The sequence below is a fragment of the Musa acuminata genome, chromosome BXJ3-9 (assembly GCF_036884655.1).
Source record: "Musa acuminata AAA Group cultivar baxijiao chromosome BXJ3-9, Cavendish_Baxijiao_AAA, whole genome shotgun sequence".
Lineage (NCBI taxonomy): Eukaryota > Viridiplantae > Streptophyta > Magnoliopsida > Zingiberales > Musaceae > Musa > Musa acuminata.
In genome coordinates, this window is record NC_088357.1 from 47,983,761 (window position 1) to 48,004,719 (window position 20,959).

General features: G+C 36.3%; 3 protein-coding genes across 10 annotated transcripts; 2 read left to right on the forward strand and 1 right to left on the reverse strand.

Moving 5' to 3' along the window:
* Positions 1-280: 280 nt before the first annotated feature.
* Positions 281-7,925, forward strand: LOC135648309 (pre-mRNA splicing factor SR-like 1). 8 transcript variants are annotated; one of them, XM_065165851.1, is made up of 5 exons: positions 281-412; positions 1,143-1,456; positions 2,224-2,304; positions 3,616-3,687; positions 6,876-7,925. In XM_065165851.1, the coding sequence occupies exons 2-5, from the start codon at positions 1,169-1,171 to the stop codon at positions 7,698-7,700; spliced, it is 1,266 nt and encodes a 421-aa protein (XP_065021923.1). In that variant the 5' UTR covers positions 281-412; positions 1,143-1,168; the 3' UTR covers positions 7,701-7,925. The 8 variants fall into 8 exon arrangements, with proteins under 8 accessions (XP_065021923.1, XP_065021927.1, XP_065021928.1 ...); XM_065165855.1 differs by adding an exon at positions 3,904-3,961 and having other exon boundaries at positions 303-1,456; positions 2,255-2,304; positions 6,876-7,013; XM_065165854.1 differs by adding an exon at positions 3,904-3,961 and having other exon boundaries at positions 306-1,456; positions 6,876-7,013.
* A 1,419-nt stretch (positions 7,926-9,344) lies between these two features.
* On the forward strand, positions 9,345-13,700 carry LOC135648802 (uncharacterized). The gene is made up of 7 exons (XM_065166761.1): positions 9,345-9,508; positions 9,581-9,783; positions 10,468-10,540; positions 11,194-11,289; positions 11,493-11,543; positions 12,313-12,675; positions 12,804-13,700. The coding sequence occupies exons 1-7, from the start codon at positions 9,353-9,355 to the stop codon at positions 13,125-13,127; spliced, it is 1,266 nt and encodes a 421-aa protein (XP_065022833.1). The 5' UTR covers positions 9,345-9,352; the 3' UTR covers positions 13,128-13,700.
* A 504-nt stretch (positions 13,701-14,204) lies between these two features.
* LOC135649718 (transmembrane 9 superfamily member 3-like) lies at positions 14,205-19,384 on the reverse strand. The gene is made up of 7 exons (XM_065168420.1): positions 19,100-19,384; positions 18,361-18,401; positions 17,712-18,294; positions 15,993-16,130; positions 15,672-15,828; positions 14,978-15,462; positions 14,205-14,746 (listed from the first exon to the last, which is right to left on the reverse strand). The coding sequence occupies exons 1-7, from the start codon at positions 19,261-19,263 to the stop codon at positions 14,527-14,529; spliced, it is 1,788 nt and encodes a 595-aa protein (XP_065024492.1). The 5' UTR covers positions 19,264-19,384; the 3' UTR covers positions 14,205-14,526.
* Positions 19,385-20,959: the final 1,575 nt, after the last annotated feature.

Here is a 20,959-nt window from a genome sequence, read left to right on the forward strand (position 1 = left end):
TGTAATCATTTTGAAGATGTGAATTTAAAATATTATAAAGAGAATAAACAAATAATAATAGTAAATGTCAGAATGAAATATTTCTTGATAATATATATATATATATAATTTTCTTATTAGTATATAAAATTTACTTTAACCATCACTAATAATTCAAAGTGTCTTAAATGCCTATAACATTATTGTCATGTCGGCTATGAAATCATACAAAGTTTTATAGGATATTATCAATTAATATAAATCACGTGCTTCACACGTGGGAGCAGGTTGGTCTATTTGTCCCGTCGGTTTGGCTCGCCGCCCTCTTCGCCCGTGAATCGAATCCGCTCCAACTCCTCCGTATCGCCGCCTGCGCCGGCACCCCATTTATCAGCCTTCTCCTTCTCCTCCTTTTCCTTATTCCCCGCCTGTGGTAAGCTTCCTTTTCTCCTATCCCGGCGCTTTTTTCGATCGCTCTGTCTAGGAAAAGAAAACCCTAAATCGGAAGTCAATCCGAGAACGGACGGGACCGGTGAAACGAGTCCTCCGGATCTTCCTAGTAGGTTATTTTCTCTCTCCAATTTTCTCTGATCCCCTTCTTTTTCTTTCTTTCTTTCTTTCTTTCCTCCTTTGCCATTTTAGTTAGTATGCCCTAATTGTTATTTGAAGTTTGATTCTTGATACTTTTTCTTTGAGTTGGATTTCTTAGTCGTGCTGGGAAATGAGGATCAGGACAACTGCGAGAATTGCTAATATCTTCTTCAAAACACCGCCTAAAGCACCCTTATAGTTAGCGAAACTTAATCAAATTTTCGCTCATTTAGGGTGTTCTTATAATTGTAAAGGGCATAGTTTCGGTTTCTTGTGTAGCTCAGAATAATATAGAAGGGATCAGGGAAGAATCGCTAATCTAGGGCTGGTGGAAGTTAGGCAAGAGTTACGTAAGTTGTCTCAGATAGTATGGTTTAAGAATTTATTTGACGAGACACTATTGTAGAGGCTCTGAGAAAAGATGGTACAAACTTCTGAATTCGTTGGTGATCATATGTCCAATAGTTATGTTGAGTGAATTTAATCTGTTTCTTCTCTTGAGTGAATCCAGTTCTGTTGTTGTGTCGTCATTTGCATTGCTGAAGGGATTGTTCGTTTACTTTGTGGAGTAGGAAGTTTTCAGTTGACTATAAGAGGAATGGAAATACAAACTTCTGGCAGACCTATTGATACTTTGCTGGAGAAGGTTCTTTCCATGAACATTCTTTCTTCTGATTATTTCAAAGAGCTTTACAGATTGAAGACGTACCATGAAGTTATTGATGAGATCTATAACCAAGTCGATCATGTCGAACCATGGATGACTGGAAATTGCAGAGGTCCTTCCACGGCATTTTGTCTACTTTATAAGTTCTTTACAATGAAACTCACTGTCAAGCAAATGCATGGGCTTCTGAAGCATCCTGATTCACCTTATATAAGAGCTGTAAGTGTCTCTACTAAGTGTTGTGTGCTATTCCTTGTATTGCTTTATCTTATCATATTTGTGATTTCATTTGTACCTCCAAAATTTGAAACCATTTGGATGTTGATCAGTTGACTTCACATGTTTCCTAGCGAGACTTGTTGATGCAATTTGTTGACCTTTTGGCAAAGAATACTGCGTGTTTCACAATTTCATGGTTGATTCTCCATGTAGAGAATTAGAATACATTTTGCCTTACTGGCTATCACATGCTGTGATTAATTCATGTTGTCTTTTCAGCACATTAATTGAGATCATGAACTGAATTTGTTTTTTCATCTGTAATGTTTTGTTGGAGCATTCAGGAAAGATGTCATATATGTTACATCATCTAGGCATGTTAGCTATTTATCATTGGAGCTTTTTCGTTATCTTCCAGACAATGCTATTATTGGTTGACAACATAAAAAGTCTTTGATGTATGGCTTTGGACTGTACATCAAGAACCTTACATGGTCTCATTTGAGTTGTCAACTTCATTGTCACTTGTCTTTTTTGAATATGTTCCATTTTTCTCTTGGTTTGAAAAGGTTGGTCTTTTGTGAGCATGATATGTGGTTGGTTGCAGACGTTGATGGTGAACTTGTCTGTGTATGCAAGCATTTATTATTTATCTCTTGATGGCTATTTTAACATGTGTATATGATGCTATAATAATAATAATTAATTAAGTTATTTCCAATTTACTACTTATAAAGCTGAAGTAGCTACTGTTCTTGGTTATTCAGATTGGCTTTCTCTATCTGCGTTATGTTGCAGATCCAAAGACATTATGGACTTGGTTTGAGCCATACATTAAGGATGGCGAGGTATTGTCTCTTTATCTGCTTATTTCAATTCTTCACCAACTACTTGCCTTGAAAACCATGCTTTCTGTTCTCCTAACAGTTACTATATGTTGGTGCATCCCACAACTATAACTCCTTGATAAAATGATCAATAGCAAGGTTCTTGATGAACTTATTGCTGATAGTCTTTTGATTGTTGCAATTGTGCTTAATCTTTGTTTTATTATTCAATGATTTCAGCATATCTTTTTCTGCTCTAATATCTTGTACTGTTGTCTTATACGTTTCCTATTCTACTTTTGTGTTGTATATTTAATTATTACTATGCTATGAGCTATATATTGCTCTATCTTGTGTGAATTTCAGTTGTATAGATTATTCATATGATATCTGTTTTAATTTACTTTCCCTTGTAGTATGTCAGATTTATTACATATAAATCATGTATATTCTCCTTATTGTCCTCTTATTTTGTGAAATTTTATGTTTCTTTTGGTTGTTCCCTACTAAAATATCAATATATGTTTTAAACCGATTATATGCTTTTCAATATACAATTTATTTCCATGCATTACAAATTTCCTTTGAATTTAGTATTTTCGATTGTTTTCATTATTACAATTGCATGTTGGCTATTATCTAATAAGGGCCATGCTTTTTGAATCTAAGGAGCATTAGTCTCATGTTTTTACATTGTGATTGGAGGCAATAATGGATCCATTTGGGACCAACTTGTGGGATCATCTCTGTCTTTGATCACAAAACATGTAGGTGAGATAGCCATAAATGGTAGGATAAGTATCTGTCGAGCATAAGCTCTGGCTTTACCCTTGGTGCTATATGATTTATGGACATTGTTCATGCGACCAACCATAGAGCTCTTATTTATATTTTAGCTAATTTCAGTTCTGAAATTTATCTTGAATAGTTACAACCATATGCTATCATTTGGGACACAATTTCTAATTTGTACTTGTTAGTGAATGCATTATTGTAAGGAGATAATGTTTCTTGTATGATCAAGATTAATGATATTAGACCTTAATAATTGTACACCATCACTACTGGAGAACTTATTTGATACAGAATTCATATCAATGATTTAAATCTTCCTCCAATGCTGGTTTTTGTAGCCACCCTGTACTGGTTCAGTATCGGGAACTGGGTGGTCTCCTCTACTGCCCGGTTCATTGAATGCAATAAAAAGAAAATAAAAATGAATTTTATTGTACCAGAATCTAGATATATGGTTCGATAATGGTACTTAAGTCAGTAAAACCACCATCGTCGATACATGAAACCTGGATTTAGATGCTTATTTTTGTTGTGAAGGAAATTTCTCCTGGTTCTAATGGTCGCCTTACAACAATGGGAATATATGTGCGTGATCTTCTTCTTGGGCAGGTCAGTTGTTTGATTCCTTAATTGTCTATCTGTAATAGAATATGCCTGTCAGGCATAAGTCTCTATAATTATGTTCTTTAGTTGAAAATATTCACTGATATATTGAATCAACAAATTGCATACGTGTTCACTAAGCTAATGACTTGTTTTGGTAGCTGAATTTACCTAAATGTCACACCTGTTCATTTGAGATTCTGAGCTTGCGTTACCTTACAGAGTATGCTTTGAGAGGAGATCTCAGTAGATCACATCTTTATCAACAGTTATGTTCAAGGTTTGTGATGTTGATCTTGAAATGAAGTCATCTCTCAAAGGGCTTATTACTATTTCCTTATCTTGTTTTACTGAGTCTCTTTCCTGCCCATGTTTCAGTCACTTCTCTTGACTTGGCAGTGGTCATGTAAATTGGTACATTTTATGTATATTGCTAGACTCTCGCTGTTCTATGTGCAATGTTTTTGATGTTTGGGTATTTGATTTCACCATTTAAGCTCTCTAGTGGAAGATGTTTGGTTGACATGCTATAAATCAGTCAATATAAGCTAAAAGATAATGCTTGTAATGTTCAGTATCTGTTTCTTGGTTTTTACAGTAATCTATAGGTCATAGAAATTTCTAGATATGGATTGGACCACATGATAACATTTGAGGCATGCGATGTGCGCACGGATGCTGATTAGGTTTTCCAGAGGTGGTTTGATCAAAGGAGGGTCAACAAACCACAATGCTATCTGATTTAGGTGCTCGCATGAGCTGCTCGACACATGGGCTTAATCATGCGCTTGGACTGCACCCAATTAAAGGTGCTCTCTCAAATCCAAATCCAAGTGCTCGGGACTTGCCTCGCCTTGCCTCGCCTCGCCTGGGTGCCTAGGCGAGCACCCGAGTGCCTCTTGACTTCCATGGTTTAAAGGTAACATTAAATGACCTAAGTGTAGAGATTTATATTTTATCTAATACATGTAAAAAGCAACTGTAATATTTGATAATGGTAGATGGACTTCTTTGCAACTAGGAGGTTATTCTTAGTTCGATCTTTGATGCTTATAACACCCTTCTTAAATAAAATGGTGCATTCTTTGACAAAATTTAGTGAAGGAAGGGTGTGCTTGCAGCCATTTCCCTACATAATGGCCAGTGTGCACATTTTTCGAACTAGGTCTGCAATTGGTTGAATCTTTCCTGATCTGATCCTAGTTTCAATCTGATTAGGTTGGATTTGGATCAAGATTTATTCTGTCTCTGTTGTGGAATCCAATTTAAAGATTCTAATGCTTTTGAATCTGGTACATATCTGGTTATGATCCAATTTAATGCTCATTTATCATGCCCTCATTCTTGACACTATTAAGGAAAATCTATGTCCAGTTTTTAATTCCTTTTTGCTTGCCAATACGTTTGCTATACCTCTCCATTTGTCTTAGAAGTTAGAAATCCACCTATCCTGGTTGCGCGGCACTAATTTTCAGATAAATGGCATCTAACCAAAAACCTTAACTGCTGGAAGTCCTTTTCCTTTCATCATCACCGACCATTTGTGCCATCATCACTACCCAAGATTTCATCCAATTCGAGGCTAATAATTTTTTGTTTGTTTATAGTACAGTGTTAATTTGATTGGATAGTTTAGAATTTTGCTTAGCTTTATATCACCGGGGTTTATTGTTTGACACTATGACTGCAGTGAGTAACCACAGTGCACTTTTGGAAAATGGTAAAATTTTTAGTTCCTTTCTATTGTGTTCTGACCCCTGGAAAGTTGTTGTTCTTATGCTTAAAAAGTAAAGAGGGTTATTTTTCTTACTGTTCTGCATCATGGTTATTTGCTCATTTACCTATAACAGTAGTAAGGAAAACATTAGTATGTTATTGGGTTGAATGCCTGGATTGGAGCTTTGGTTAAAAATTAGGATTAGAGATTAATTGGGACAAACAGGTCCAATTGGATCTAACATAATACTAATTGGATCATAAGGTTTCTGAAGCATCAGTTTTATTTTGATCAACTATGATCTGAGGTCTTCTCCTAATGGTTAACACCTGGACATTAATTGGGTGAAAGGACATGATTTAGTTTCTGAAGCATTAGTTTGGATATGATCAACTCTGATCCGAGGTCTACTCCTAATGGCCTTTCCCTTACATGTGGTGGACACTAATTGAGAGAAGGGACATGATTAAGTTTATGGTATTATTTTACTGTTTGGTCTAATAGTTAATAAATCGATAGTTATTGCTTATGTTGTGTACTCACTATTTTGCTTCTATCACCTCTTCTTGTCTCTTCTGCTCTTCTTTTCTGGCCTCCATGTCTCCCTTCTCTCTCTCTTTTTTTTTTATCTCTTGGAGAAAACAAAGGAAAGTATTCAAGGGAAAGGCTAATATCCTGCGTAACTCACCGTAAGGTTCTCATATCAGTAATTTGTTCAATCATAGGCTCATGAATTATGGCTTGTACATATTTTGTGTTTCCTTGTTGTTATTGGTTCTGCTATCTCCATTGTGTTCTACACAATGTGTTTTTTGCCTTTCTTTTCAGTTAGTTAAATGCTAAATTACTTACATGGCTCGTTAATCAGGATACAGATGTCACTCTACTACTGAAAATACTACTTAAGTGCCAAAAACACATTTGTTTAGAACTCTCTCTCTCTCTTGTTGAAATTTTTTTGCAGGATGTCTAGGTCATAAGTGTTATGGATATGCAAAAAGTTTGAATTGATTGTACATGAATCTTAACTATTAATTGTCGACAGTTGTGCATCTGCCATTATATAAAGGACTTGCAACAGCACAATAATCTTCCACACCCTCCTTTTTTGTGGCCCAATTGGTTGCTTTGTGGTCTTTTTGGTAATCTTTATTAAGTTTGTGGAATTCTCTTCCCTACATGTCAATTTATTCATTGTGATTGTGCAATAACTGGTCTCCTGGACACATTGGATGCAGTTTTTTTCTTCGTTTTAGTTGGTATGCTTCATTTTGCAACTTTGCAATGTTGGCAGTAGGTGATCTTGTGGATTGACAATATTAGTATTTTGTTCTAACCTTTTTCTGAAAGCACTTGAAGTTTTATATTTTGGTGCTGTTCATAATGTACTTGTTGCTGAGCATTTGCAGTAGAACTTGTATGTTTAATCTTAACTTATATATTCAATCTTCTTAATATCATGGATCTTATGATGCAGTACTACTTTGACACCCTTTTTCCACGTATTCCCATCCCCGTCATGCGCCAAATTGTTGCCAACCTGGAGAAACTGAAGCTCCCTACCAAGCATTGTGGTGTGACTGGAGAAACTAGTCGGCAGGGTTCAGATGATGTTGCCCGTCGCCCTCCTTCGGTAAAAGCTGCTTTGTCAGTTTCTTTTGGCCAGCGTGCTCCACACCGGGCATCCACCAGGGACTCTTCACCTGTCAGAAGGACCTTAGCTCCCCTACATGAAAGGAGTGATGGTGATGACCATTGGAGATCATCTCCAAGCACTCATCGCAGTAGCAGCCATGAACGACCTGATCGTGATTGTTCAGATCGTGACCGTGACCGAGACCGTTCAGAACGTGACCGGGTTACGGATCGGGATCGAAGGCATAAACATGACCAGTGTGGTGATCGTGACAGAGACTCACTCAGATCCAGGAACTCGGATAGGGATTACGGGAGAAGAGACCGTGAAAGGAGCAGGCGAGATAGTGATGAGTACAGACGATCCAGCTCCCGACGAAGCAGAAGCAGAAGCAGAAGCAGAAGCAGAAGCAGAAGCAGAAGCAGAAGCAGAAGCAGGAGCCAGAGCCGGAGCATGCATATCCATGGTGCAGATTCTGACAATCGTCCTAGTCCATTCAGAGATGAAAATAGAGAAAAGACAAAGACTGCTTCAAGCAATCTGGCAAAGTTGAAAGATTTATATGGTGATGGAAGTGACAAGAAGAGTGATGAAACTGCTGATAGGCTGCGGAAAGATACCAACACTGAAGACGTTATCAGATTGGGGGGATCTACATGGAAATGAAGCCAAAATGAATTGTCTTTGTGGTGATGTGATTTTGTAACGTCAACTTTATCATATTGGCTCAGTGGCCTTGCTATGATCTGTAACTTTGATGCGTCAGATCCATGATTTCAAGTTGGAACTAGTTGCAGGTTAGATCATTTTCTCTTGTGCTATCTACTTGTATAAATACTGGAAAATCCTACAGGCATGATTTAAGAAATGTATGATGATTTCAGTTCCAAATTTACAATGTGAAAGAAATTGAATAAATCTCGCAGGTGGAAGAATTCCTAATTGGTGCACCATACAATTTAAGTCTATTAAGGACACAATGAAGCATAGTTTTAAACACTAGTTTAATTAATATTTACCAAATTCTTTTTTTTCTTAATTTGGCAAATGATAGTCAAAATCTTAACCATATAAGTTAATTCCATCAGTATTTTTTTTATTATTTTTAAAAGATGTTTTATCAAAAAAGGTTTTTTTTTTTTAAGTTTTTATTTTTTAATTAAGATTTAAAAAAAAATAGAAGTTTTTTCTTAAAAAGAAATTTTAAACTGAGGGGTTAATTATATATTACCTCATGTAGTTAGTTATCTTTAATATCTCGATCTTTACATTTAAAAAAAATTATATGGGTATCACATATATGTATCAATAAAAATACGAAAACAAAATGTAATTTTAATGTTCTAGTTGATAGTGATAAATGGTAGTGTCGTTGGGAGTTGCAAGTGGCTGTAAGAGAGATAACGAGATGTGAGGGATGCTATGTATCTGTATTAATACCAATCGTAGGAGAGTGACAAGAAGAGATGAGGATTACTCTACATATACATTGATGCCGACACAGATACAGAACGACAAAAGGGCCACTAGCATCAACATTAGCGTCGATACAAATGCAGAGCAGTGTCGTTCGACAACTGTGTTGGCATCGACGTAGATACAGAGCAATGCTAATCTCTCGTCGTTGCTCTCTTCATCAACAGCAACCACTCACGATCCCCAATGGTATCATCATCCACCACTACTAATGTCATCCGTCGCCATCGACATCGTCCCTCGTCATCAACTAAAACGTTAAAATTATCTCTTTGTCTTTTATTTTCGTATTTCCTTTCGATAACATTATGGTAAATGTTGTAAGGATGCTAACATAACTTTTTAAATGGTAAGGTTTGAAATACTAAACATAGCTATCGATGGGGCCATCACCTAATCTTCCAACTTCAGCACTTACAACAAAAAAATTATTTTGCGTTTCGATTTGGTAGTGACATGACAGCTAAACTGCAATGGATCGTATTGAGTTATCATATATAACTTTCAATTCGACATGTCTATTCTTCATCGGAGGTCAAGTTTATTTTTTATATCACAACCATTAAACAGATCTATTTTACTAGAAATGCCAAAGAAGAAGTAACGCCAGCGGCCTATGTAATGACCCCACTTTATTACGCCATAAATAAACATTAAATCTTTATTAAACATATTTTTAATTAGATATTATAATTTTTTAATTTAATTAAGAATATATATATATATATATATATATATATATATATATATAATCAATTTCTTCTTGTTGTTGGATTTCAAGAGTAGGATATCTTAATCGGATCTTATAATTCTGGTTCCCAATTCAAAGTGGATCCGACCCGATGACCCTCTCAGGCCCGACCGGTATCGTCGATGGATTTGTGTCGACCGCCGGACGGATACGATGCCCTTTTTTGAGCTACGCTTCCATGGCGGCCAACGCATCGGAGCATCCGCGTCGTCTTCTCCGTGGCTTCGTCTCCCCTGAGCTCTGTAAGGTACCGCCAATGGCATCCAATCGTTCCACTGATCAATAGATTGATGAAACATTGGGTTTGATGACTGTTTAGGAATTGGAGTTCATACATCGGAGCTGCGGCACCGTGGGCTACAGGCCCAGCGTCTTCTCCACCACGCTCCCCCACCTGGCCGCCACCAACTGCGCTCACCTCATCATCCCCTTCCTCCCCCTTCGCGACCGCCTCAAGGACACGGTCGAGGATCTCTTCGGATGCGAGTTCGAGCTCTTCGTCGAGTTCACCGGCCTCATCAGGTCAGGTTTCCTTCCCTTCTTTTTAATGAATCGGCGTTTCACTGCTATTCTGTTGGATTACGAGGTTATTATTACTCCCAAGTTCCCTTCCTATTATCGCCACCATGAGAAAGATAGGCATCTGTATTATGGAATCTTTATTTAGAGTCGGCAAAGAAGAAAAAGATGCTGCTTTTCTGCATCTCATATCTAATCATAGTGTGTATGAGCTTCAACTGCCCTGTTAAACTGCTTTGGATGCATTTTTCATGGTTGGAACTTGGAATTATTTTGATGACTGCTACAGAATGTGATACGATCGTTTTAGCTTTTCTATCAATGATAAAAGCTTTTGGTAGATGTGGGAATCATCAATTAGCACGAAGATGATACACAACTTTTTTGGGGGTATGAGATTACAGAAGTTTTATCCCATATTTAGGCTTGATAAAAGGGCTCCTATCTCCTGATACTCTTTAGTTGTGCATTTGTACATGAAATAACCTAACCTTTTAACAGAGCATTTGGTTTAAATTGATAAAATATTTTTTTCCTTTTATTTCTGTTTCAAAAAGCTTCTTGTGAACCAATCAGGTGATCACAAGGTGAATTGTGTAAACTTATTTTGGTTTAGGCAAATTTATTCTCGATGCAATATGAAGTAAGAATTGCATTTAAAAATGTGTTCCCCCGTTTTGTATGCAGTTGGTGCAAGGGAGCATGTATCGGATGGCACAGTGATGATAATAAGCCTTATCTAAGACAAAGGGACTTTGCGGTTAGTACAGATGTTGTGTGGCTTATCCTTCTGTTAAGGTGATTTATTCATGTTTTCTTATGAATTGTAGAGACATGTGGACTCTTAAAAGTTAAAACCCAATATAGCTTTTTCTCTTGTGTCAAAAAAATCGATTGTATGACTTTGAATCCTGAAAAAGTCATTTACACCTATGCAAACATGTTTGTTCACACATCATATATCAAATAACAGTCTTAAATTTAAGAGTGTTATTTCATTACCTTCTCTGATTAAGCCCATCCACTAAATGGATCCAAATGAATGATAATACACCAATAATATGTCATAGAATAATTTTAATTTAATTTTGAAAAATCCTCATGTTGTTACCTTTTGATTTCTACCAGCAAATTCTATTGAAATTATTTACTGTTCTTTTATCTTCTATTTTCCAAGATATAGATCCATCACCGTCAAACTGGCATAATACTTGGTGCTTGTGTTGCATAAATTTCTGGACTTTAAGATGATGAACAAATAATGTCTAATAGATAGGGCAAGCCTTTCGATTTTGAACCATAAACCTATAGTTTTTATTCTTAGCATTATGGACGATTTCACATTCCTTTTCTTTCAGTCTTCATTTGATATAACATTATGCTATTGCTGACTTGTGCTTGTTTATGTTGAAGGCAGTCTGCTACTTGAACAGCCATGAAAAAGATTTTAATGGTGGACTTTTTCATTTTAAAGATGGGGAACCCTCGTCAATTGCACCCACTGCTGGAGTAAGCACTTCGTTGAAGATATCTTACAGTGTCCTTAATACCTACTTTGCCATGTTTATAAAATGTTCTGCTGCATAATGCAAATTTATTGTTAAGAAATCAACTAGTTGTTGAAAGACAAAGCTCAAAAATTAAAAATTCGTATATCAGTCCTGGAGCAAGATATGGCTTTCTTAAGTAACAAATTTCTTAATTATTTTCAGGATGTTGTGGTCTACACAGCTGATGAACGCAATGTTCATTCTGTAGATGAGGTATATATATCATCAACTTGTTTATTATTTTAGTTTGCACTAACTAAATATTAGTTTCAAATTGCAATTGAATTGATTGCATATAGAATAAATTCATATTAGTTTAATGTGAATAATAATTCACACAGCAAAGATTTTGTAGAATTTTTTATTAATTGATTCCTATGAAATGACTGCTACTTTGATATTGATGTAACCAAAACCATTTGGCCAGGAAACTATTCATTAATCAAACTCATCAATACAACGTGGTTTTCTCAGCTCAATATATACAGATAGTGACCTTATAAACTCATTTTCTACTCAATGTATGACCGGGGTTAAAGGAGAGGCCGCATTCAAAAGTTTGAATTTTGTTGGATAACTTGGATTCTAAAATTGCAGAGCATCGTGGACTTTCTTTTACAACACTAAAATTACTAATAAAAACAAATGACAATATTATAAGTATAAAAAAACACAACTGAATCAACTAAAACAAAGTCAATCTACAATTAAGGCTTGATTTACTCGATCCTAATGAACTCAAGACTTATATTGAACCCAATCTGAAACTCCAGTGAACAGTCCTGCATCTTGATACTTGTCAACATGAGTTCCCTTGTGCTAATAAATTCGTGATAACCCTCTTATTTGACCTCACAAGCAGATTACATAACGGAAATTCTTAATGCAATAGGTTTTGCTCTTTTATATGCATCATGGTTGGTTTATATCAAATATCCGTTACAATTGTTATGGTATCCTGATCTATCTAAATCTGGAACAGGTAATCGATGGTGAAAGACTGACCTTAACTCTTTGGTTCACACGTGACAGTGCACATGACGAGGACACGAAGCTTATCAATCTTCTCTCTCAAAGACTACTAGTTGAACATATTGAACCCAAACCTTTCTTGCCTTTGCCGGCATCAAGTTGTATGTATTGGTTGGCCCAGGAGAAGTCTGGATTTGATGTACGCTGTGCTAGAGTGAGCATCCTTGGTTACGACTTCTGTCCATCCGAAGGCAAATGTAGCATGGATGATTCACCATGCGATCCTCTCGAGCTGCTTGATGGGAGATTGTATCTTGGTAGGGGTGACGAAGTTGTTGACAGAGAATTTGTCAACAGTCTGCATGCCTTGCAGGTAACCTGTAAAGTAGATCATGCAATAGAAGCATTGAACTTTGGATGAGTTCTTGTCTAAGCATCTATTTTATAACTTAAGCTCCACTCTTTGATCTACTACTCATTGCTAAAAAATCTTTGTAATAGGTTGTCCAATTCTGTGTCTGGAAAGCCGCTGAATTAGCAACAGAAAGAGAAGTACATCGTGCAGGATCGACCAGACCAACTGTTCTCAAGAGATCAAACAACTTGGAGCTGTTGGTGCCATGTGATTACAAACTTGGGGAGGCAATTTTAGGTGGCATATCACGTCATGACCCAAAACCTTCATTCAGCTGGGATGACTTGGTGCTCGGAATTGCCAGGTGGGAAGAATACATGTCTGAATTGCATAGAAAATTGTTGATTCTTGTTCCATACTGGTTATCGAATCATACTCTGTCCTTTGTTGATGCTACTGAGCTTCTATGACGAGACCAATAAAGCCGATAAAGGAGGAGGTTGTAGTATGAAATGCTAGATGCATTTCCACTGCAAAATTTTGGGTACTTCACATCAATGGTTACACATCTCCCCGAGCAAAAATGAGATGCACTGTTGTGAGCAAAATCTTGATCTAAATGGGGTTGGTTCTTCTCGTATTTTCATACACCTTAATGCAACATGTCGTTGGTCATTTATATTGTTGTTGTTGGTCATTTATATTCTTAATGCAACATGTTGTTGTTGGTCTTATGGTCGGTTTATGTCTATTTCAATTGTTATGGTATTCTGACTTTGTCTTTGGGTCACAAAGCTTATCTTCTCTCTCGAAGACTGCAAGTTCAACAAATTGAGCCCAACCCTATGTTGCCTTTGGTGGCATCTAGTGTGTATTGGGTTCCCCAAGAGAAGTCTGGATTTGATGTACGATGTCGTAGAGTGAGCATCCTTGGGTATGATTTCTGTTCATCCGAATGCAAATGTAGCACGCATGACCCACCATGTAATCCTCTCGAACTAGTTGATGGGAACAAATATATAATGCAAAATGTTTATTGCTTATCTCTGAATGAATGACATTGGGACAGATCCTATCTACTGCTCAAAAGAAAACGCTAGTCCTGTAAGCCGGGCATGGAGTAGGATTGAAAGTTTTCGTATAATTCGTGGAGTAGGATTTGAAGTCATCGTATCAAGAATTTAATGTTGAATGCGAAAGCTAAAGCCAAGTCAGTGTTGAGTTGTTGAAATTGAATTGAAGCTAATGTCACTGTAAAGTAGATGAAGTTCTTGATAAATAATTTATTAATGGCCTTTTGACTTAATTGTTTGTATCAGCTGTATCTATCATCAAATCTTGTGGAGTCACTGAAAACGGCTGCTGATGCAATTGCTCTTAATTTGTTCTTAGACATCAGTAAAAAGCCTCCAAATTTGTTGTCCATTTACTCCTACTATTGGACAATATGGAAGGTTATTAACCAGAATGAGGAAGACCAGCCCTCACAGATACTTGTAAGCATGAATAGATAGATATCCATGCTCTTAAACAAGTTTCTTTAGATGTATAGAGAAATATGTCTTATAACATATCCAAGTGGTTCATAAGATAGCCATTCCACGAATGTGCAGATACATGTAAGAAAAACTACTTAACAATGTCACACAAAGAATTGGCAAATGGAACAAGTGATCAAAGACAGGGAAACATACAACTATAGATACTAATGATTAGTAACTGCCTATTTCTGGAAGAAGCAGGGCCCAGTCGGTTCAAACTGGTATTACTCCTAATCCCCGCAAAGGGCAAGATTTAACTGGATGGTTGATACAACTCCTAATCCCCGCAAAGCAATCGGATTCATCAATTCGATTTGGTACTGACAGGTTACTCACACTTGATGGATCGATAGATGTGCCGTACAAACAGCAATGCTGCACGGAAGCCAACCATGCCAAGCATAAGGAAGAAGCCATAGCAGATGCAAGCCATATAACCAAAGAAGAAGGATGTCTGCATAAAGCCAGACATATCAGATCGGGCATAGTAGTAGTACAAACAGTATGCATACACAAATACACCAGTAGATCCTCCACATAGGAAAGACCTGCATTGCAGTGAGATCAAGTCAGATCAATTGAGTAGAGAAAGGAATTCAAAGAAAATTGAATCCTGTTCTAAATAAGAACTTCCCGACAAGTAATAGAGGTCCCTAGAATGCATGACATATGCAGCAAAGATTAGTCGTCAAAAAAGTCTGTATGCAATTGCATCAGCATAGAAGCACAAATGATTAGACAGGCTAGCTAAAAGTGAAGAAATTATAATGTAGGCTTACCTCCACCACCATTCATGGTCTTCAGCAGCAAGCTGAAAGTAGGTTAGCGCAATGGTGATGAATGCGGTCACAATGAGGAGGATGATGAACACTATGAACAGAATGCTATATATGGTGTAAATACTGTGGCCCCACACGCTGGCAAAGATGTAGTAAAGCTCAATGTAGATTGCACTGAAAGGCAGAAAACCAGCCATTGCCATCTGTGGAAGTGTTCCTCGATACCAAGGGAGTGGTGGAATCTCTCTAGGAAACTTTTTTGTCCGACAAGGGGCTTGGAATTCATTTTTACTATTTTTACCAGCAATTCCACCCAAAACAAGCAACGGAGAGGTTACCAATGTCCAAATGAGAACAATAACAACAATGGTTCCAAATGGTAAAGCTGCAGTGGCACTATACACAATAGCAACAGTGTTGAGGAAACAGAATGTCAGGAACAGAGGCCCACAGAAGAGGCATCCGGTCAACAGCAAATTCCTTACCTGCCAAACAGAAAATGAATAAGCATATAAAACCTTGAATCACCTTATTCACTTGTTAAGTTTTTTCTTAAGCTACCGTTTCAGCAAGAGTCTTTAATGGGTATGAATGCAAAAGCAAACATATATCTGGATCATTCTGCATTTTAATTTGACGAGCAAAGCAGCAGAAGGGAAAAAATAAGGAAATGTCGTCGAGGAAAATGTCTCACCCAATTTGTTCCCTCGAGCTGACAGTAGAAAGAGGTAGCAGTATATCCAGCAATCCCAGAGGTAAGTGCATAGATGACTACCAGAGCAGTAAAAAGAGCCCCACGATTGTAAGGATAGAAAACCCCAATTAATGCAAGAACAAAAATGAAAACCGTGCTGCGATGAATGTCAAGGGAAACAAAAAAGTTAATCCAAGTAAACATCATCATTTGATAGACGCTACAACAAAAAGTTAATAAAAAAAACAAAAAGTTGATCTCTGCAGTTCTGTTTTATTGTTTCTCAAATTACTCGAAACAAGCCTTTCTAGAGATACTCACAGAGCAAATAATTGTGTGCCAGAACCAAGACATGCTGCAAAGAGTGATTTGTTCTTTGGGAATCTAAACACATCTCCATGGATATATTTCCAGCCAGTCTCTTCTTGCTCCTCAGCAGACTCCTCATCATGGGCATACCTTCAAGGAACACAAAGAGGACACAAGTTTAAGTTTATGAATAAATTTGCATGCACAAAAAAAATCAAAATGTCCCTAAGAGATCTCAACATCATCCTTATCATCTAGGTGGACAAAATGATTGTCGACAAGACAAAATCCAATTTGATGTCATTACTTAAATTGATCATATCAGTTTGCAATTTTTTTTAGAATTTAAAACAATATTTTGGTAACTAAATAGGCTATAAGCAATGTGCAAAAAAGTGGCTTAAGTATGCAAGCATCAAGGTATTGCATACTGAAGTATATGCAGTTCTCAATAAATTATATGGAACAAATGCATAATTTAGATAAAACTATGAAACATGTAAACAAGTGTGAAGTCTTTTGGACTACGAATTATAAGACCTCGAATCAATCTCCTTATGGTTTTGGGAAATCATGAGCAAAGAAGAAACCTTAAGACATTTTAAGCTAGAAGCAATATTACTCTAATGCAAGCAATTTCTACTTTTCTCGAAACAGAACAGTAAGATGGCTTTTTGGTCCAATTGACTGTGTTGGAATACACAAAAGCATGATCTGCGTATTCTACACAAAGGGTTAAGTTGGTCAACTTAGCTTAGTTTCTTATGGTCCATGAGTGATATATGTGATCTATTGCCATCTATGATTTACAGCTTGGTCATAACTGGACAATCTCTCATCAGGGGTATTTACCTGGGCCTGCAATATATTTTTGCATAGTTCACATACACAAGATCCCATAGTCCTTGACTTAGGACATCATCATGTTTCCACTGAAATATTTACCTAGAATGTGGAAGCATTCTGTGGAAATAAACATCCTGTAGTACTTTCATCGGAGAGACATATACAGCTATACATTGATGTTTCACTCATTTAGAACACTCAATGTCATATTTGTATTTTCTTTTCATAAATGATTGAATAACAAGCAAGATAAACTTACTATTACAGAAATTTTAGCTATAGAAAGTTCATCAAGAACCTCAACACAACCTCACTGGAAGTTGAACTGATTCTATATACGACACATTTTATGTTCGCTAGGGTTAAGAAGTAATCACACTGAATTCAATTGAATCTAGTAAATTATAAAATTATACCTAGTATGCGCAATTACTTATTCTTTGTTTTTTGGCTTATAACCAGGAATTACATTCACAATGTGTATCGAATAAAATTAGCATTCAAACAATTTAAAAATGAAAAAATGATGAAGTACCAAGTTTCCTTTAACACCAAAAATTTATAACTTCCAAATATTAATAAATAATTCTCCATTATAGTCATAATCCCCATAACAATTCACAAGATCTGTTTAATATTTGACATAAAAAATGGAAGCTGATCAGACATTACAAGCATCTAATTGTCAAAATCTATAAGGAAACTGGTAAATAGTCAAGTATGGTGTTACTCCTTCAATATATTTTAAACATGTCAAGGTTCTCTTTTGCCATCTATTAATAATCATAATAAAACTTATGGAAGAACACGCAGCACCAAAGTTAAGTGTTAGGAACTTGAAAGATATCACAGAGTTAAAAGTTAGGAACTCGAAAGATATCTCACTTGACAAAATCATTCTTCAACACCCGCATCAGAATTGTGGCTAGGAAACCAGTCAAGAGAAGAACTGTAACACATGAGTTGATGATTGAGAACCAATGAATCTCCAGATGATGCGTTTGTGAATATGTCAGTGAGTACTTTTCCATCCTTTTTTCAAATGGTGTGCTTGTCTCCTTCCACTTGACTGAGTACATAAAATCCACCTCGATTTCCTTATCGTCTGTGAGATCCACCAATGCACTAGGGTCGGTGTGGACAGTAATCTCAATCACACGATCACCATTATAGAGGACATCAAAGTGGATATGCCTGTATAGGTAGTATTTATAATCACCCAGATCTTTGCCTTCCTTGTCAACCTTCCCAATGAATCCCCAGATGGGGAGGTCATCAAAGTACATCTGGAAATAATAGTCCTTTGTAACAGCACTTCTAAACTTGGCCACATCCTCTTTCGTAAGTTTCTTCTTGCAAAGCTGTTTGGAATCAAGATCCACTACGAAATTAAGCTTGTAGGGGGCATCTACAAGGCGATCCCCATTCAGAACTTCACCAAGAGCTTCTCTAATCTCAGTCACATGTTCTGTTGTCAACATCAGACATAAGCAAAGAGACATACAAATCAACAAATAGAAAAGTAGAAACCAACCTGGAGCGCAAAAGGGGAGATCAAAGTAGCGATATGTCTCACTGTAAAGAAATAAACGAACAGGTAAGCTTCATACAAGAATCAAATTATGAATAGTATTCAACATTTGAGTGTTCAAGCATCTAACTCTTTCTACTTTGATCGATTGAACGAGAACTAAATTATGCATCATCTTCGATGATTTAAGAACTTAATAATCTAAATCAGCTAAAAACAATGGGATCCTAAGTTGTCCCATTTCTGAAACATTCAGAAGCTGTCAGTGGCCTAAACTTTCTTTACTTCTAATATCCACGACAAGATTGGATGAACTCACGGGACAACGCGATGATCAGTCAAGTTTCTCGAGATTGGATGAACTCATTACACAAAACACGTTGCGCAGTCAAGATTCTCGAGATCGTCAAAGACATCACAACAACTCGAAGAGAAATGAAGCCTTACGATTATGTTGGGAGCAAAACCCTAAATAAGGAACCAGCAACTTGCGTTCATCCTAAAAATCAATAGCATTTAGGGGATTCGAACGTACATAACACTTCTTCCACAAGAAATTACCAAAATTTCCTTCAATTTCACATAATTTTCGGGCCAATAAAAGGAATTCAAGGCCGATCGTCGTCCAGCGATTCTAATCTCCGAAAAACCGATGAAAGAACGCATCATCGCCATCAGGAAACGAAACCCGAGAGATCTCACATCGGAGCACGCAGACTGAGAGAAGGAATACAAGCCTCACCTAGGGTTATGGAAAGGGCCGACCTTGTTGGCGTAGAGGGGTACGGAGTCTCTTTTCTTATAGCGGTGGTCGGAGGCGTCCGACGCAACTCCTGCGATCCCGAAGCAGAGCAGCAGCAGCGCCACCGCCACCGCCGCCGCCAGATCCATCGGTTCCCTCCCCATCCCTTTCCCTTCGATCCGAGAAACGGAACCAAAGAGATCAGAGCACAAGTGGTGCGACGGGAAAGAAGGAAGAAGGAACAGCGTATTGTGAGACGTCTGTGGATAGAATTCGTGGATTCGCGTTGCTCGTCTGCTATTATAATATATCTACTATTTATGTTATGTGCGTTCGTCTGACAAATGGTTTGAAGAGAATAAAAAAAAATCAAAATTAGAAGTTTTTATTTCTTTATAAAAATATCAAAATACTCTTAAAAAATAGTTTTTTTATCAAAATTTTGCTTTCTAATATTACAATAGTTTTGAATAAAATCACAGTATTTTTTATTTATAATATATTTTTAATATAGTATTATTATTTTTATTAATAAACCATAAATACTGTAACTTTATTATCATTCCTTTATAATATTTTTTAAAAATATTATACCTAAATTTTTAGATAAAGTGGAAAAATATAATTTTTATCATGTGTTTATTTTAAAATACATCAAGACCCTTATAATTTTTTATCATTATTTTTAATCAATATAAATTATTATAGTATGAGAAAATTCTAAAAAAATTATTATTTATAAAAAATAATAGGGATGATGGAGATGACTAACGGCCCACGTGCCCTAGCCTAGTATCCCCTTCTCTTAGATGATGACGAAGGCAACTAGGAGCAAGGGTCCATAGATTTTTATTTATAACGATAGAGGAGAGTGGCAAGCGGAGGGTAGGGGGATCGCACAAGGAGATAGCAAACATAGGTGAGGTGTGATAGTGGTAGAGGCGGTTGATCATAAGACTACATGGGTATTGGGGCAGAGGCGATCACAGGTGAGAACGATGAGGGTGACAACACGTAGGTCATTTTTAACGATGGTAGAGGAGGATAGGAAGAGCATGAAGGGTCTGTGCACAGAGATAACAAGAGGCGAGGGTGAAGGCATATGTGAGGAGGTTAGATGTGAAGGTGATGATCGGTGCGATGAAGACAGGGCTCTACGAGAATTTATTAAAGCTATGGTCGAGAATTTGCCCTTATAATATTCTTAAAAAAATTATATGCTTAAATTTAAGCTTACATTAATATTTTTGATAATTTAAATTAATTAAGATATTTTTGAATTGAATAGAGTAATAATATTTTTACTTGGATAACAAAAAAATATTGTAACCTTATTTAGAAGAAAACTAACCAATTTAGTTAAAGGAAAAATACTATAACCTTATTAAAAAATATTATAACTAGTTCAGTTTAACATAGGATTGGCTTGACTGGTTCAATCTAATTGAATTTAGACTCAAAACTCATTTTCCATGGAAAACTCAAACTTTAAGCTGTTAAGGGAAGGCATTTTTATTATTTTTTAAATAGGAGCTCTCTTTATGCATTTGGAAATTAGGAACACTATCACAAGAAAAATTAAAAAAATTGGACTTTTATCGAGAAATAACCAAATGAAAATATATTTAAATGGATTTTAATTCTGATCAAGATATGTTAAATATTTAATATCTACCGGACAAAACTTACATCTGAAATATATCATACAATTACGAATGTTATCATGTATAAACTTCACAAATTTAAACAAAATTAGACTATAGTTAATGCAATCAATACATAGGGACTCATGAATATGTGAAGGTAAATTAATATTTATTTACAATAAATTAAAAAAATATTTTAATTATTTAAAAAATA